The 19,327-nt window shown below is 37.2% G+C and overlaps 1 protein-coding gene across 3 annotated transcripts in view; it reads right to left on the bottom strand.

The window, feature by feature from the left end:
* MYPN (myopalladin) overlaps positions 1–19,327 on the bottom strand; it is a 107,108-nt gene that overhangs the window by 68,755 nt on the left and 19,026 nt on the right. Inside the window, exons 2-3 of one of the 3 annotated variants that reach the window (XM_010852157.1) lie at positions 18,311–18,601; positions 8,770–9,672 (exon numbers count right to left, since the gene is read on the bottom strand). The exons of 1 other annotated variant lie outside the window; for it this stretch is intronic. In XM_010852157.1, coding sequence (XP_010850459.1) covers positions 8,770–9,671 — 902 coding nt within the window. In that variant the 5' untranslated portion in view covers position 9,672; positions 18,311–18,601. Of the gene's footprint in view, positions 1–8,769; positions 9,673–18,310; positions 18,653–19,327 lie in introns of all 3 variants that reach the window. One more of the 3 variants, XM_010852156.1, reaches the window with a different exon arrangement.

Raw genomic sequence — 19,327 nt, 5'->3', positions numbered from 1 at the left:
ATTTTTCTGGGCTCCAAAATCACTACAGATGGTGACTGCAGCCATGAAATTAAAAGATGCTTACTCCTTGGAAGGAAAGTTATGACCAACCTAGATAGCATATTCAAAAGCAGAGACATTACTTTGCCAACAAAGGTCCGCATAGTCAAGACTATGGTTTTTCCTGTGGTCATGTATGGATGTGAGAGTTGGACTGTGAAGAAGGCTGAGCGCCGAAGAATTGATGCTTTTGAACTGTGGTGTTGGAGAAGACTCTTGAGAGTCCCTTGGACTGCAAGGAGATCCAACCATTCCATTCTGAAGGAGATCAGCCCTGGGATTTCTTTGGAAGGAATGATGCTGAAGCTGAAACTCCAGTACTTTGGCTACCTCATGCGAAAAGTTGACTCATTGGAAAAGACTCTGATGCTGGGAGGGATTGGGGGCAGGAAGAGAAGGGGACGACAGAGGATGAGATGGCTGGATGGCATCACTGACTCGATGGACGTGAGTCTGGGTGAACTCCGGGAGTTGGTGATGGACAGGGAGGCCTGGCGTGCTGTGATTCATGGGGTCGCAAAGAGCTGGACACGACTGAGTGACTGAACTGAACTGAACTGAACTCGAGGTGGAAAATTCTTGGTAAACTAGGCACAAGCTATAAAAACTAAAAACCATGAAGGAGACTTTGATACTAAAGTTAAAAATATCTAATTATCAAATGATACCTTAAATAAAAAGACAAATCAAACTGAGAGAGAATATTTCATAACACATAATGTCATCTAGTTAGTCTCCTAATCTTATTTTTAAAATTCTTACAGATCAATAAGAAAATAACAAACTGATAGAAAAAGCGAGTGACAGATGTAAACAGGCCCTTCATAGAAAATGAACCCTAAATGTTCAATAAACATATTTTTGAAATTTTCAACCTCATTAGTAACTGTGGAAATGAAAATTTAAATCACAACAAAAAACCTTCATACTCATCAGATACCATACCCATCAGATCTGTAAAATTAAAAGGTCTGATAAATCCATGTTGGCAATGATGTAGAACTACCAGAACTCTTATATAACATTGGTAGGAATGTAAATTGAAACAATTCCTTTGGAAAATAATTTGGTGTAATTATAAAGTGAAATTGTATACACTCTGCCAGCAGTTCCATACCTAAACATACTCATGCACCAGGAGAATATACTAGACCATTTATAATAACATTGTTCATATTAGGGAAAAAGCTGATAGCCACCCAAATGTACATTAATAATACTGTTCTCTAGCCTTACAGTAAAATATTGTATAGTAATGAAAATGAATGAACTAGAGTTACACACAACATCATGGATATACTTTTTAGAAAAAAATTCAAGTACCAGAATAATACATACATTATGATTCTACTCACATAAACATGTTACAACATATAAAATTTACTATTTTTTAAAAACTTTATTATGCATGCATGCATGCTAAGTCACTTCAGCTGTGTCTAACTCTGTGATCCTATGGACCCTGTCAGGCTCCTCTGTCCATGGGATTCTCCAGGCAAGAATACTGGAGTGGATTGCCATGCCCTCCTCCAGCGGGTCTTCCCAACCCAGGGATTGAACTTGCATCTCTTAGTTCTCCTGCATTGGCAGGTAGAACCCAAAACTTTATTATGGGAACTTAAAAACTTCCACAAAGTAGAAAGACTATATAATGAACCCCTACGTGCATATCACTTAGCTTCAACAAATTATCAACAGATAGCAAATGTGTTTTTTATATATTCTACTGTGTCCCACCTTGACTTATTTTAATGTAAATATAGGCTTTTCGGTCCCTGATGCTGGGAAAGATTGAGGGCAGAAGAAGAGGCCTCAGAAGATGAGATGGCTGGATGGCATCACTGATGCAATGGATGTGAACTTGGGCAAACTTCGGGAGATGGTGAGAGGCAGGGAGGCCTGGCGTGCTGCAGTCCTTGGGGTTGCAAACAGTTGGACATGACTGGGTGACTGAACAACAACAATAACAATGTAGGATTTTCTGTCATTCCACCAGTAAATACTTCTGTTCCAGTATTGGTTAGGAACATAAGGATATGTTGTTAAACTGAAGAAAAACTGTTAAGGAAAATTTAAAGAGAAAACACAAGATTTGGGCTATTGGTTACCTCTAAGGGGAGGAGGAAGGGACAGGATCAGGAAGACACTCAACTTAAAAATAATACTAATGTGGGCATATAGATAGATGTGCCATTACTCTTATACTGTATCTGTACTTCTAGATATTCTTCAGTATTTATTTAAAAATGCACTTCTAAAGCAATTCAGAAAGTTCAGTCTGGTGATCCTTGTCCATTTTGGGAGTAGAGATGAGGAGGTTGGGAGATTGATTAGAGAAGGTCAGTGGCCACATGACAGGGCCTTCTACGGAATTCCTTGGAGATCTTCTATTGTAGCCCCTGGAGTTGGTGGCAGCACAGAGGCTTCACCCAACTCTTGCCTTGGAAACTTTCAAAGTGAAATGATATTTAGCATTGCCCAAGAGGGAAGAGGGCTTCTCTGGTGGCTCAGATAGTAAAGAATCTGCCCACAATGTGGGAGACGTGGGTTCGATCCCTGGGTCAGGAAGATCCCCTGGAGAAAGGCGTGGCAACCCACTCCAGTATTCTTGCCTGGAGAATCCCTAAGGACAGAGGAACCTGGCGGGCTACAGTCTATGGGGTCACAAAGAGCCAGACACAACTGAGAAAGTAAGCACAGCACAAGAGGGAAGAGCAAGAGGAGAGGGTTGCCCTGGAAGCAGCCTACATTGCCGAAGTTTGCGAGGGCAGAGGTGCGGTTTTCCCAGGGGCCAAATGGATACCACGCAAGGTAGCTTGGTTTTCTGTCTGACGACGGATCCTACCTCAAAGAATGACCAGCTCGGGTGAGGTGACATCAACAGAAAGAGGCTGTGAGGAGTGTACTAAGGAGTGGGACTGAGAATCAGGTGTTACAACCTTAAGTAGAGATTGCAACATCTGGGTTAAGGAATAGAATCAAGGGCCGGTCCCCCTGGGTGAGGAGGTCTCCAAAGAGACTGCAAAAGTACTTAGCACAGAAACAAATAGCAGTTTGGTTAAAACACAAATGTCCGGGCCTGCCCTTTAGAGAGCTTAATTCAGTAGGTCTGACATAGAAGCCGCAAATTTGCACATCCACCAAGATTCCAAGTGATGCTGACCTGTTGGTCCAGGGACCCACTTTGAGTAGCTTGTTCTGGGAGGCTTTTGAAATCTAGTCTCTATCCCTGTTCTCTGAACTTACCCCAAACCATTTCCTCCTTACTCTTCATATTCTGGTGGCATTAGTTCCTTCAGTTCCGTAAAGTCAATCATTGTCTCACTGCCTCATGTACGTTATTTCTTCACCCGGCAACAGTTTTCTGTAAACCCCGCTTTGGTAGGCTAACCTCTCATCATCTTTTCTGTCTCAGCTCTAATACTTTTAGGAAAACCTTCCCTAGTCCATTCACAAGGTTTAGTCCCTTTGCTATATGCGCCCTCCTTTATAATATTTACCACAATTATGATAATGTAATACTGTGGGATTTTTGCCTGTGATCTTTACTAGACCCTAAGATACAGGACTCCCCTGGTGGCTCAGACGGTAAAGCGTCTGTCTATAATGTGGGAGACCTGGGTTCAATCCCTGGGTTGGGAAGATCCCCTGGAGAAGGAAATGGCAATCCACTCCAGTACTATTGCCTGGAAAATTCCAAGGACAGAGGAGCCTGGTAGGCTGCAGTCCATGGGGTCGCAAAGAGTTGGACACAATTGAGCGACTTCACTTTTCTTTCAAGATACATGAAGGCAAGGGATTTTCCTTGTTCACTGCTATAATCTTATTGGCTCTAGGAGTACATGGCACATAACAGACACTTCACATTTGTTGCGTGAATGAGTAAATGAAGGTATCTAGATTGTCCCAAAAGGTAGAAGAAAAAGCCCCTAAATAATGTAGCATTTAAAAATACTTATATAATATTTTACATTACATATCATATATAATTATTTATACTATTTTATATAATTTAAAATATCCTTTGTTTTTATAACTAATTTATTTCCTTTTTATTCCTCAGCATGGCACTCATAGGCAAATGTCCAGAAGTAGCAATAGCAAAACTTAACAGCCAAATCAGACATCAGCATCTATAAAAGGTAAGTTTTTACTGCTTCAGAGGGCTATGTACAAGCAAACATACTTAGTGTGACCCAGCTGTACATTCCTGGGAAAAGAATTTCGAGTCAGGATACAAAAAGGGATCATGGCCATTTGCTGTGAATTCCTGCAGACTCTTTCATCTGTGGGTAACGCATGAGTGTATTTCAGCTCCTCCAGTGAAGCTATGTCCAAAATTAACAAGCTATCAAAAACAGCTAGCTTTAATGATACAGGATCCTACCCTTACAAAACAATTTCTTCCCAGTCAACTTGGAAATCAACAAATATAGGCCAAAAGCGTTTTTCAGTTTGCTAAACTAGAATTATAGAAACATGGGTAAAATATGGAGAACACACCGAGGCACATACATACAAGGTTAGACCTCAGTTGCCAGGTATATGCGTTATATTTTCTTGCAAAAATAGAAAAAAGGATACTTTTCTTTTGGGCTGTACTGTTTTCCTTTATGGCAAACCAAAGCACCTCATTCTTGTAATGCATTTTTAAAGGCATTCTTTCAATCCAAATCTGTGCTCTTGGGTTCTATGGAGATGCTTTAGGAGTTTCAGCGGTGAGCAAGCAGGCAGGACTGCATGCTTCCTCCACCCCAATCCTCTTCAATCCCAGAAACACTAATCTCATCTTTAAGAAATCTGTGTGTGTGTGTGTGTGTGTGTGTGTGTATGTGTGTGTAAAGTATGTACTGGGGTAACGTAACATATTCATTGTGAGGAGAAAAATGGGAGGAGGAATTCCTGCCAAAAGAAGGTTGGAAAAAACCGTGCCCCAGCCTAGCATAACTGGATGTGAGTTCCAATGTTACCTGTATTTATAGCCCCTTTGTAACGCCAGAGATACTGCATCCAAATCTCCCAGTGTCCAGGGCATTCCTTGGAATGTCTCCAGTTCCACTACCCCCTCGTTTGCCCTTCAGTCCTACGTTTCTGGCTACCTATTGGATAGGGGCCCTCCGTCTCCTCAGACTCAAATCATCCACCTCCTCCAGCTTCTCAGACCTTGACAGTGACCCCAGGGTTCTCTGAGGTGCCCAGCTTCAAATTTGTGGAACCAGTCTTTTACTCATGTCCTTCCTATCTAGTCAGTCACCAAGTTCAGCTTGGTTTCATTTCTTCTAAATATTGCTCCCTCACAGCTTTTCTGTGCTTTCCCACAGCCCCTACCCCAGTCTGATATCAGAGTGTCTGATGCCTGGAATACCTTTCACAGCCTCCAAAGTGCCCTTGGGGCTCTATTTGTTTGGGGTCTAACTCATTCATCCAGACCTATTCTACTTAAATTCTCCCTTTTATCTCAGTATGTCCTTATACACAACCTTAAATGCTTTCCACTTGATTTTGAAACCAAGTCGGAACTATTCTGCTTTGCTTTCAAGGCTTTTCGAAATCATTTGGCTCCACTCTTGTCCAGTTAGGTCAGTCTCTTCACTGTCATCTAAAAATATTACTCCGCCAGCATCTGTACTTTTATATAAACATATTGAGTTGACCTGGCCTAAAAGGACCCGTCCCTCTGCCTACTTCTTCTGTCTTTTCTCTTATCTTTCCTCACCTGTTATCCCATGTTCCTCACATAGCCAAGTATCTGCAGTTCCCTGAAAACATTTGTCTCTGGGCCTTTCCACCTGCTTTCCTCTTCCACCTTAAGTTTTCTCAACTGAAGTGGCACCTCCAGCATTAACACTTCCTTCATCCTGCCCTTCAGGCCAAATATCAATCTTCCTTTGAGCTGCCATTCCATGCATACTTCTGTTACAGCCCTTATTACACAGTATTGCAATGTTTTGATCATATGTCTGTCTGACTGCTCTATTAGACTGTGAGCTACCCTCTTAGAATAGTTTTACCCTTGGTTTCAAAACAAGGTCCCTGACCTCCAGTAGCTCCCAATTGTTTTGTACTCTCAATGAGTCACTTTAGTAACTCAGTAGGTATTTGTTGAATGAATAAATGATTTACATTTCTACTTAACTTTCTTCTTTCTTCAAGGTTCAGCTAAAATTCCCTTATGTCTCTGAAGTCTTCTTTGACCTATCTAGTCCTCCAGCCCTTCATTGTCCTATAAAAATTAGGGTGAATTCTTTATTATCATTTTTATTGTAATATAGTATATTTACATGTAATGTTAGTTTCAGGTGTACAGCAAAGTGAATCAGTTTATCTATATCTATATATATCTATATCTCCACTCTTTTTTTTAGATTCTCTTTCCATATAAGCCGTTACAGAGTATTGAGTAGAGTTAGGATGATTTCTTTAATTGAGGTTGCAAGTTCCTTGAGAGCAGGGACACATGTTTATATTGCCTCTGTCATTGTATTGGTCACAGTGCTGAGTTTAGAGTAAAAGCTAGGTACGTATACTTGGTTTCTGATTAAAGTTATATACATTTATATGTAGGAAAATAATTTTCATTGAATATTCAAAGTAATATTCCTTGAATATTCATTGGAAGGACTGATGCTGAAGCTCCAATACTTTGGCCACCTGATGCAAAGAGCTGACTCATTGGAAAAGACCTTCATGCTGAGAAAAATTGAAGTCAAAATGAGGAGGGGATGGCAGAGGATGAGATGGATAGATAGCATCACTGACTCAATGGACATGAGTTTGAACAGTGAAGGACAGGGAAGCCTGGCATGCTGCAGTCCATGGGGTTGCAGAGTTGGACATAACTTAGCGACTGAACAACAACATCAAAAACAATCTATTTAGACAATCCTAAGTTTTTTCTTAATATTAATATGATTACTGTGATGAATTCAGAAAATACTTAGTGAATACATATTAATTTCCTGCCATCAAACCAGTGGCTGGGATATAGGCATGAATGCTATCACTAAAGAAATTCTTTCCAGGTAAAAATGAGTATTGCTGCGTGGTAGTTGTGTGTATTTCTTTCACTCTTAAATTTGTAAATATTTAATTGGTTGACTAAGTTGTTTCTGAGTAACCACCATATTACTTTGTTTTTGGGGGGAATGAGTATTTTGTAATTCTCCTGAGTGATTTTTCTCACAAGAGCCCCAAGTCTTTTTTGTGTTTGAGATTGTCATGATTAAGAATGGGGAGGATGAGTCTTGAGTGACCTAGTCTAATTTTTTTGAAAGGGTCCAATCTATGTCCAGAAACTAGTGGAATGGATAGAACTAGTCTAAGTAAGCCGTATCTGTGCCATAACTTGAGTGCTCACCAGCTTACTTAGACTGACCAGATGCCACTGAGTAGTATCCATCATGGTGCTATGATGACATCTTGCCAGCATCACTGACCAGAGTCCCAGGGAGTGTCATCAGGTATGCGTAGAGAAGGGTAGACACTTCCCTTTGTTATGCTGTTCCAACCCTTTGCCACGTCTTAGGCCAATTGTCTCACTCCTGATTGAAATCTAAGTCGAGTTTCTTGTTTTCCTGTTTCTTTATCCATTAGTATACTCATAATCTAGCGACTAATGTATTATGCATGACTACTATAGGCTAGGAGCTATGCCTGGTGCTCGAGACACTCCTTTCCTCAAGGAGCTCAGTTGTTTAACTAGATAGTAACATGTATATGCCATTGTAGAAATAGTATTGAGTATTGCCTTATGTTGACTCTGAAAAGCAGAATTCAATATATAAATTTGCTTTTAGACTAGAATTCCTTTAATCAATAAGCGTACATAATTTAAAATATTATTATTAATACAAGTGCTATTACTGCCCTATAATATTATTTTGCAAAAAAGATGATGCCCTGCTTACATACCTAGAATAAATCAAAAAGTATATAATAAATACGTGTAAAATAAACTTTAAATTGATCTTTACCAATTTTATTGTATCTTTATCCTATCACACTTTTTCTATTATTCGGCTTTTTTTTAAATTAAAAACTACCATAGGTATTTGTTGAGTATAGATCATAAAGACTTTTTTTTAAGCTATAGGCTGTAGGCCTGTGCTAATACCATGGTCATTAGCCACATGTGGACACTTGGAATGTGGCCAGTGCAACTGAGGAACTGAATTCTTAATTTTATTTAACCTTAATTAATTTAAATGTAAAAGCTGATACTCAATTCAGTTCTGACAGACCGTTCAAATATGTTTGGAACAACTTGGATCTTACAGTGTAGTTTTTCAACTGTATATTTTATGAACTCTAAATGCACATTAAGTATTTCCTAGAAAAATTTAGCATCCATACTGAGATGTGCTGTCAGTGCAAAATTCACATTAGATTTTGAAGCCCTAGTGTGACAAAAGGAATATAAAATGTCTTATTAATAATTTTCATATTGATTACATGTTGAAATGGTAGTTTTTTTTAATATATTGGTTGAATAATATAGTTTTAAAAATCAATTTCACCCCAAGTTATTTTATTTTTTAAAAATGTGACTATTAGAAAATTTTACATTGCACATGTGTCTAATATTATACTTCCGTTGGACAGTTTGCTTTAAACTCTGTTTTTCTCAAAGGGAGCATATAATCTTTGAAACCACATACTTGAAAGATAAAATTAGAAGGATCACAATAGATGGAAAGTAATTACCAAGCATTACTAATGGGACATTTTTACCTTACTTGAGGTGGTGGAATTCCTACCACTATGCAATCCAACTGTACTCTGGTTCCTTCTGGAACTTCTCTGCTCCGTAACTTTTGTGTGAACCGGGGAGGTTGCCCCAGAGGTTCTTCATAGTACAAAGAAGAAGGAGAGGACCCTGGGGTGGTGTCTCCACTGGCCGCCTCACCAGCAGCCTGCTCAGCTTCACGCCTCTTAGCTTCCTGCTGTTCCAGCGCATGGTTCACTTCATTATCCCTGGTATCTGCAGGGATAGGTATGGGAACTGAAGATCTTTCTCTTCTTTCTGATAAATCAGGGAAACTGGAGCTGTTTTCCTGCATAACTTGGTTTTGCGATTCCAGTTTACTCTTGTGGTTTTTGCAGGCACGAGGTCTAATCCTTTTGGAGCTATGGGCTTTGAAAAGGGATGAGAGCTCTTCGATGAAATCGGCAGCCTTATTTAAGAATACTTTTTTGGACTGGGCTTCAGAACTGTACTGTGGCCTTTTTGTCTCCTGGAGGCTCTCTTTAGAGTTGGTAGGGCTTTGAGAGTTATCCTGGCAGAAGTTAGGGTCAAAACTTGATATAGATGAGTGTTTCGTCTGATCAGAAGAAAAACGTTTTCTAGCTTGAGCTTCATCTGCTTTCTCCAGAGGGTCATAATTGATTGCCAATCTTGCCAGATTGACACTTTCATCTAATTCTTCTTGGCTCAGAAAGGCTGAAAGATCTGGAAGGTCATCTTGGCCTCCTCCACCTTCAGCAGCTCCAGAAGAACCCCCAAAATGGAAAGGGTTGGAGGAAGGCTCTGCTCGACTCCTCTCATTATTTCCCCGATGCCTAGTTTCAGCCAAATAGCTTTCTCTCAGAAGCTGAGATATGGAAGTAGAAGCTTCTAGGCTGTCGTCTTGCATGCTGTCACAAAATAGCAATAATGACAAAATGTTTAGATTATTTCTACAGAATAATAGGTCTGTGTTGATTATAGCATGATAGATACTTAAGAACTTAAACCTTAAAATTAAAATTACCTAATTTTGATAACTTTCACAAAGTTTAAAGACTTCTCAAATTGTAAAATGGAGAGGAACTGAATGAGGTTTCCCCGAAACTGGAAATAAAAGCATGGGTGATTATCACTTTATTAAATTAATCTTTAAATATGAGTTCAATGTTGAAAGCTATGCTATAACCATGGAGACATTAAATATAGTTTCTAAGCACAATTTTGATAATATCTATAAAGGGCTTTTAGTTTTAGAGGAGTTTCTCATATACAGAGATTTTCTCTCCATTCTTTCCCCTTCCCCCTGAATGTAATAAAATAACAGAAATTAAGAGATTTTGATAAAATAATCTTGTTACTGAAAAATAAAAACTTGATCTAGCTCATGAAAATAAATAATGCTTTTATGACTAGAAACTAATTGTTTAAATTCAATATTGTTTGTAGGCTCAATTTGCTCTTGAAAACTGTAGTGATTTAGCTTTTTCAAATAAGGTATAATTAATTAATTTCTATAAAAGTGTGAGTACACCTAGGTTTAAAAAAAAAATCTCTTAAATTAACATTGGTGAAGAGGAGATATGGAACACAGGGAAGTGGGGTTCAATACAGGACACTTTTTACTGTATACCATTTTCTCACTTTTAAATCATAATTATATGAATATCTTATAATCAATTATATAGTCGCATAAGTTATATGAATATATTTATTCAAAAAATAAATAATTTGTAACGTCTTATAAAAATAGTATGGTAACTTTCATTCAGTATAGTAACTTTAGCTCAGTCCCCTGGACTAGAAGTTTGGGTAATGCAAACCACTGTCGTATTATTGTCACATCCATTTTATTCACTCAGACATTTACTAGAGGGCTAGCAAGCTTGTGACCCTTAGGCTGTTACTCCTCTCTTTCCCCCTTTAGAGATGTAGCCAACTAATTACAGTATTCTTCCCACTGACCTTCACTTTTTTAAGTCTCCATTCCCTCAGCCACCACCAGCCAATCAGAGCTGGTAATGAAGATGAAGGCTGTTTGCCATTCTTGGCTACTGTGTGCCTTGTGCTGGAAAGGTGGAGAGGAAAGTAATATCCTGAATATTTTCGGGCTTTAACATTCTATGACAAATTTTATTTCAGTTAATTTCTCTTCCTTCTTTTGTATGACAGCCTCACTGTAAGTAAAAATATTTGTAATACCACAATGTATCACAAGTAGGGCTTCCTAGGGACTGCCCTACTTCTCATACTTTTAGAATGCTACTTAAAACTAACTTCTAAATTGACAAGGTAGGCAATCACCTTGAGAGGACAATTAGAGATGGCTGAAAGGATGACCTACAGCAAAATATTTTTCCGTCTGCTAACCACAGGCTGAGATTGACACCACTGGAGCCACTTGTTTGGGTAAAGTTTATTGTGCCTCAAAAAAAGATTGATTGAGGGACTTCCCTGGTGGTCCAGCAGCTAAGATTCCATGCTCCCAATGCAGGGGACCCGGGTTTGATCCCTGGTCAAGGAACTAGATCCCACATGCTGCAGCCAAGAGCCGGCACAGTCAAATAAATGAATATGTACTTTAAAAAAGATTAACTGAAAATGCAGAGGGGTTGGATGGGTGTGAAGATTTATCTACAAAGATATTCATCATAGTATGGATGATAATATTAAAAGAGTGGAACCATGTCCAATAAAAATTAGTTAAATTATGATATACTCATTAAATAGAACTATATGACTGTATTAAATTTTGAAGAACCCTGAAGGATATACAAAATAGTACATAATAATGTAATTGAGAGCCCAGCAGAAAATTTGTCACTTTGTACATTTACTTTGTAGAGGAACAGTTAAAGATATTAAAATAAGGTGCAAAATGCTATTTGAAAAATATGATTAATATACTGATTGAAAATCCTTTCCATTTGTAAATCAACTGTCCCATTAACCTAGTTTGAGTTTATGTATATATTTAAATGTGAGAAGAAAAATTAAGTGATTTATAAATCAGGATGTCCCCTCTATTAGTTGGACATTACTGTATATTGTGTTTTATTTATTTATTTTTTTTTGTGTGTAATAAAGTTTTATTAAAGTATAAAGGAGATAGAAAAAGCTTCTGACATAGGCATCAGAAGGGGGCAGAAAGAGTACCTTGTATATTGTGTTTTAATGTGACTTTGTCTTTAATTGTTTAGTTTAAGATGGCTTTTATCTTGGGGCAACATGGAGTGAGCATTGGGTTTGGAATCAGATAAATCTGTTTTCATATTCTGGCTTCATCTCTTAGGAGTTGTGTGACTTTGAGAAAATTACCTAACTTCTCATCTGTGAAACATGGATAATATCTATTTCCCAGGGGAGTGAGGATTAATAACATTATGAATGCAAATCTCTTAACAGGGCCAACCACTATAGTGAGAGCTCAACTGATGTTAGTAAAAAGATAATATTTAGGTAAAAGGTGATGTTAGTGTTGAAGAACTTCCAGAAAGTTTATATTTATGGTGCAAATACAGAATAAAATACTCATATAAGTAATTACTGCTCTCTACAAATATTTTTTTTCTTTTTTTAAAGAAAAGGAGCCAATTGAGGTATAAATGTGTACCTGTTCTGATGCTTAGTCATGAGAAATTATTTTAACAAAAATTCCAGGTGTTCAAAATTAAGGATTTCTTTAATGTTTGAATGTAGCATTTGTTAACACTTTGGTTCAAAGCCTAATCCTGACAGTTCCTAGCTGTATAAACTTAAGAAAATTACTTAACCTCTATAAGCCTCAGTTTGCTTGTTTGTAAACAGGGATAATAATGTAGCCATCTCATAGGCTGAAGGGTTATTAAATGTGCTTGGCATTTAGTAAACAGTCAATATAGGGTAGGTACTATTATTTATTATTATTTAACAACTGTGGCCACATACCATGATAAGAAATGGAAGTAGAACTAGTGACATGACTTGATGCAAGGACACATTTTGAAGAGAAATCGAACTCTAATTTTAGCATATCTATACTCCATTGAAATAGTCTTGTGAACAAACTATGCTCCCTGCAGATCTTTGTACATATCTTTGCTCAGGCTGCTCCCTCTCTTCATGTATTTTTGCTATCTTATTGGCCCAAGTCCTGTACAGTCTTTAGCTCTTACCTGACACTTGGCCCTGGAATTTCTTCTTTTTCCTGAATTGGGTCCCTGTCCAATATGCTCCCCAAATTCACTGTCTTAACCCTCAAACGCAGCCCTTATTTCAGTATATATTTGCCTATTTACTATTACCTCACTTTGTTTTGTATACCATCATCTCTGTGCACGCACAGCATATAGAAGGTAATCAAAAAGTATCTGTTGAATTATTTTGTTCATTAGAACTTCCTACTAAATCTATTGTTTTTAAGTTGCAGGCTAAAGTAAGACAGATACATAGAAATATTTACAGAGGAAATTTATAGACACAAAGAAAAAATATAAACTGGTAAAAGTAGTAGGAAATTCAAAGTAACTTTCAAATAAAAATGTATTTATGGTGGATAAAATAACTAGAATTATGTGTTTTTTTCATACCAGAAGTATCAAAGAACACCTGATTGTAATTTAAAAAACTTGGTTTGAATCTCAAGTCCAACACTAAATAATTTTGCTTCTTGAGCAAGTCATTTAATGCATCTGAATCTCAATTATCCTCATCTATCAAATGGGGTAATAACAATTTCATCTCAGTTAGTTCTTAGGTGGAAATGCATATATAAATTGCTAAACTGATAGATACTACCTAAAATAGGAAATATGAACATATATTACTTTCTGTTTCAGGCATTAATTTAAAAACTATCTGTATAAAATTTATACTTTTAAAAAACTAAGAGCTATTATGGATAACCCCGCTTGCATTTATTCATCCAATAAATATTAATTGAGCATTTACTATGTGCCAGGCACTGTTCTAGGCCCCGAGGATTCATCAGTGAACAAAAGACAAAGTCCTTGCCCTCATGGAGCTGACATTCTAGTGGAGAATATATAAATGTTAAGAAGAAAAATAAAGTAGGGCAAGGGAATAGAGAATGATGGGGTAGAGAAGAAGACGTGCTATTTAGGCTAGGGATATCAGGCAAAGCTTCTCATGCAGTGGAGACGTTAGCCATGTGACCATCTGGGAGGAAGAATATTCCTGACTGAGGAAGCAGTAAGTGTCAAGGCCAGGGAAGGTGAATGTTTGGTGTGTTTGAGTCAAGCCCAGTGTTCCAGGAGGTGAGTGAAAAAGAAGAGTAGAGGGCTAGGGCATGTGAAGGCTTTCAGACCATAGGAAAGACTTTGAGTTTTATTAAACATGTGAATGGGAAACCATCTAAAGTTTTTTGAAGCAGATAACATGGTTTTGAAAAAGTTCAACTGTGGCTGCTATGCAAAGAATGCAAGAAATGATGCTAGTTGGGATCAATGAGTGGTATCAGTGGGAGGTAGCGAGAAATGGCCAGATTTGAGGTATCTTTTGAAAATAGAGCTAGTATGATCTGCTGATGGATTGAAAGTGGAATACAAGAGAAAGAGCAGAGTCAAGAGTGATTCTAGTATTTGTAACCTAAACAACTAGGTGAATGGTGGAATTATTTACTGGGATGAGGCAGAAGCAGGTTTTAAGAAGTGTTCTCTTAGACATTTCATTTGACAGATGTCAAAGTTCTCTTAGACATTTCAAGTGGTGTGTTCACAGTGCTAAACATTGGACATTGCTTCCTTCTTTCTGCTGCTTATAAAATTGAAACAGATATTCTGCCATTTTCAAAATAAGAATCAGTAAATATCCTTGGAAACAGATTATGGTTTTGATGAAATGGTCTTAGGTTTGAAATGAGGCAATTAATGTGGCATCAAGACCAACTTCAGTAAATCATGTAAATTAATTTAGCCACATAGAATGCTTACTGAATGTTCTTCACTTTATTTTGCTAAATATCTCTATTTTTTTTCCCCTATGAATTTTCCTGAAAAAGAGATCTCACCTCAGGACTTGCTTAAAATTTAAGAGTCTGGTTTATAAAAACAAAACTTAATGCTGATACCTTTGGACATATTTCTCAAGTCTTATTAACACAACAATATTCTTCTGTAGGTTCTAAGACTACCTTATCATTAGAAATATCATGAGTTATTAACTCATCTTTTGGTTGTAATATGGATCTTTTGCAAAATGTTATATGAAGTAATTTAAATTCAAACATGATTACTGAAGTTTTCTGGCTATGAAGTATTCTTAGGTATTAAGTGAAAAAGCAAATCTGGTGCTAAAAGAAAGAAAGAAAGTGAAGTCGCTCAGTCGTGTCCGACTCTTTGCGACCCCGTGGACTGTAGCCTACCAGGCTCCTCCGTCCATGGGATTCTCCAGGCAAGAGTACTGGAGTGGGTTGCCATTTCCTTCTCCAGGGGATCTTCCCAACCCATAGATCGAACCCAGGTCTCCCACATTGCAGGCAGACGCTTTACCCTCCAGATCAACACAAAGACAACCTAATATGTAATAGTTAACTTTGCCTAGAACAGGAAAAGATAGATGTCTTTAAGTAACTCATAACTCACCTCTAAATGGAGGATGAACAGAATTACCCCGCTTACTTCATAGGGTTTGTGAAAGAACTTTATTTTTTTTTAAAGTTATTTTTAATTTTTATTTTAAAAGTCTGTATTGACTTTGTTACAATATTGCTTCTGTTTTATGTTTTGTGTTTTTTTGGCCACAAGGCATGTGGGATCTGAGCTCCCTGACCAGGAACTGAACCCACACTCACTGTGTTGGAAGGCGAAATCTTAACCACTGGACTACCAGGGAATTCTCTGTGAAAGAACTTTAGACATGTAGAACACTATACAAAATTAAGGTAATCCTTTGCACTAGTATAAAGGATGCTGGAACCAGAGCCCAAAGTTAGTATTTAATCTGAAATATTGAAAAAAAGTAGTGTAGAAGTAAAGTCTATGACCCATGAAAAGGTTAATGGAAGCCAAGTAAGAAGCCTTCAGGATTCTAGGGTGACTACCAAACCCTTCACAAAAATGAAGTTTTATTTCACTCTCAATTCACCATTCATGATGAACTTAGTTCTTATACAGGAAGTCCCAAATAAGAAAACTCTGTCAATTCTCATTAACTCAAAGATTCATTTTAAGTAAGAAAAATAAGAAAAAAATTTAAACATTTTCAACTTTCCTCATTCTCCTAATACTCGTGTCAATTTCCCTTAGGTGGTTAAGGATTTGAAAAGTGATAACTTCCTTAACTGACATATTCGCTAGATTGGGAAAGGAACAAGTACCCCAAATAGGTTTGTGATCTCAAGATCTAGTTGGAATTCAAGCCCTTGGTGGGAAGGCTCTGCTGGGCCCATCCCAGACTGTGGGGTGCACTGTGACTCTAAGTAGAGGTCTATGTAACACACATAGTCTGTACAGAGCTTGTCAAGGTGACTCTAATTATACATGAGCTCTAAGAGCTCTTCAGTAATTGCAGGTAAACAGTCACACCAACTTTTGTGCCCACCAAAAATGTAGCTGCTAAACACATGTTCCTAAATTACTCAACAGACCATTTTGTCGGTGCCTGGGTTGCTCCCTTTAAGCAAAAGCACAGTGCCATAGCAGTTCTAAAGCTCTCTGTTAGCTGTAAAGCACCATAGAAATTTAAGAAAATATCTCTGTGGTGTTTGATCCTTCTGTATCTCTTAAGAGAGGGAAAAAGTTAAAAAAAATCTTTTCATTTTTTGTCTTGTTATAGGCAATAACACCATCCAATAAGCAATGCCTTTGTCAAATCTCAATGTCAATGAAGGAAACTAATTATTCTGGGGTTGGCAGTCTCATTCATTTTATATTTTCAGGTTAATGAGCTGAGTTCATTACTCCTATTGCGTATATGAGTTAACTGTTAAAAAAATCTAGCTGTCACCTTTTCATATATTAACTTTAGTCCATTAAAGATCTTTCACAGTGAAACCCAATTTACCTGCAGTCTCATTTCTTCAAAAGTAAATTTGAAAATTCAGCTCTATAAATTCCCAAATCTAGTCAGGGTACAAACTCATTCAATTTCTTGTGTCTGTGAATTGTGGTTCTGTTCTGCTGAATATGTGCCTTTGTAAGCACCTTGAGCTGGAAAGTGTATTCTGTTATACAATAGATGTATTAGAGTCTGGAATAGAGTCTTATTCAAAATTATAGACATATAGAACACTAGGGCTTTGATACATTGTCTCAAGTTCCAATAGCATTAGCCATATTCTATAAGTGGGAATAGAGACAAACCTCCAGAATTTGGATAATGTCCAACTGTTTGTTTCATAGTCCATTATTATAAGATTCTGTAATGTTTATAATTTTGTCTCCTGACAAAGTTAGTGTGCATATATTTCAGATTTCATGAGATGGTCTTGATTTGAAATAGTTTACATATTGTCAAATTGTGTATCAGATAGCTTATATTAATTTTTGTTTAAAAATATGTTTATTATAGCTTTAAGTCTGGATATTCTAGTTTTGTAGAAAAGGATTATATGTATTTTATGTGAAGTTAAGAGTTATTATTAAGGAGAGGCTAAAAAGTTATAACAAATTTTTAATTTAGACCTTGTAGAATTCATTTTATCATTACCAGTATGAAAGTAGTTGAATCATAATTTTTTGAGAAAGGAAACTGGTTATCTGTTTTATTTCTATCAAATAGATTGATGCTAGTATCTTTAACAAGTATGAGTAAAAAGAAAAAATCTGTTGATAAGATAGTAAAATTTCTTAGCACTCTTACTGTAATGTTCACTTTTGGGAAATGGAAATACAGATTTACTCATGTTCTCTTTTTCTTTGCTTATATGATCATTAAAAAAATAATTCAAGTTGTGCATCTAATTACTGCTAATAGTGCAATGTACCAGGCCAAACACTTGCCACTGACTGTCAAGCGTCTTTCTGCTGCAGCTGAAAAGGGAGGGAGGGAGGGAGAGAGAGAGAGAGAGAGAGAGAGAAAGGAGAGAAAGAAAGAGCAATGTCCTTTGAGCAAGACTTTCTGCAGCTGTTGTGTACATTAATCCAGGGAGCAGATCTCCCAGCACTAAATATAGCAAGCATATCCTTTTACATGATAAAAAAATGTTAAATGAAAGTCTTTAACTATGGAGTCATATTATTTTAGGTTTGATTTCCATTAAAAAGGAAATAGGCATTGCACACATATTCTCCATATAAACACCATTATTTTAATAAAAGAATGTATGGAAAATGCCAATGATACACACATGTCATGACTTCCTCTGTTGAGATATTTTCCCTTAGGACCTGAGTAGGCTGTGATCTCTGAGGGTCTCATCAACCCCCCTGTAAAATCTGACCATGTAGAAAACTTTATTTTTCATGTAATTTTGTGTCCCATCATATATAATTAGGAAGTTAGCCTCGGTTTCATTCCACACAACAGAAATTAGGTCTCCGAAATCCCCCCTTTCCCATTGTCAGTTTCTTGTTATCAAAACACACTCGAGAACTTAAATCTGGATATTACCTTTCTTTTTTCAGTTGACCCAGATGAGGATGTCCAACCCAGGCACTCCACTGTGATGATAATTATCCAAGGAGAATGCTTAGATGAAAGCCCAGGAGAAAAAGAAAATTCTTCACGCCCTTGGAAATAGAGAGCAGCCGTCCATAGAGAGTGAGGAGTTAACCTTAGTTTCAGTGAAGATGGCTGTTAGAAGCTGGACAACCTGTCACCACCGGAGCCAGAGCATTTGTCAGCTCACAGGTCCCAAGTTATTTTGAGCTGTATAAACCATGTGCCTGTGAAACATTCCACCTGATTGGATAGGAGAACACTGAGCAAAGGGATTCCACGGCAGGACAGCACCTATGGGCGGTGGGGGTCAGTCAGTTTTCCCACCTATAGAATTTCACTTACAGCTTAGAGGCCCAAGTTGTTTATTGATTTATGTTTAGAATTAATACTGGATTCATGATAGCACATTCAAAGAAAACGGCATTATTTTTGAAATATTTCAAAATTCTTAATTTTTATGAGAATTAATCTTAATTCATGGGAAATTTACTCTCATTTAATCACTGATCCATTTTAGGAAATTTGGCTGTGAAAAGCCAGCATGAAGGTGAGCTCTAACATCTTAAAGCTGAGAGATCTTTTTTTGTTGTTTGTCCAAAAGCTTAGCAAAAGCAGACGATAACTAACATTAAAAGTTGGTAGCTAGAGATCACAGAAAAAATGGAGAGGAAAAAGCCATCAGTCTGAGAATAAACCTGGTAACAAATTAGTTTGAACAAACTTTTTCAGAAAAAAAAGATAATCAGGTACTGTTTAAAAGTCTAAATTACTGTATAATGTAATATATTACAACTTCTGTTCATTTGTTACTATCCTGGAATCATTTTTTTTGTATATTATTTTGAAAAGGTCTATGCCCGATTTCTTCTTTCACAAGTATTACTGAATGAGAAAAAGAATCCTTAACCAAACCAACATCTGCTGAAAAACCCACTTTGTCAAGGATAGGCTCTTTGATAGGATTTC

This window comes from Bison bison, unplaced genomic scaffold, assembly GCF_000754665.1.
Source record: "Bison bison bison isolate TAMUID 2011002044 unplaced genomic scaffold, Bison_UMD1.0 scf7180017864309, whole genome shotgun sequence".
NCBI lineage: Eukaryota > Metazoa > Chordata > Mammalia > Artiodactyla > Bovidae > Bison > Bison bison.
The sequence above is the reverse complement of the archived record's forward strand: the minus strand, read 5'-3'. Positions and strand labels throughout refer to the sequence as shown.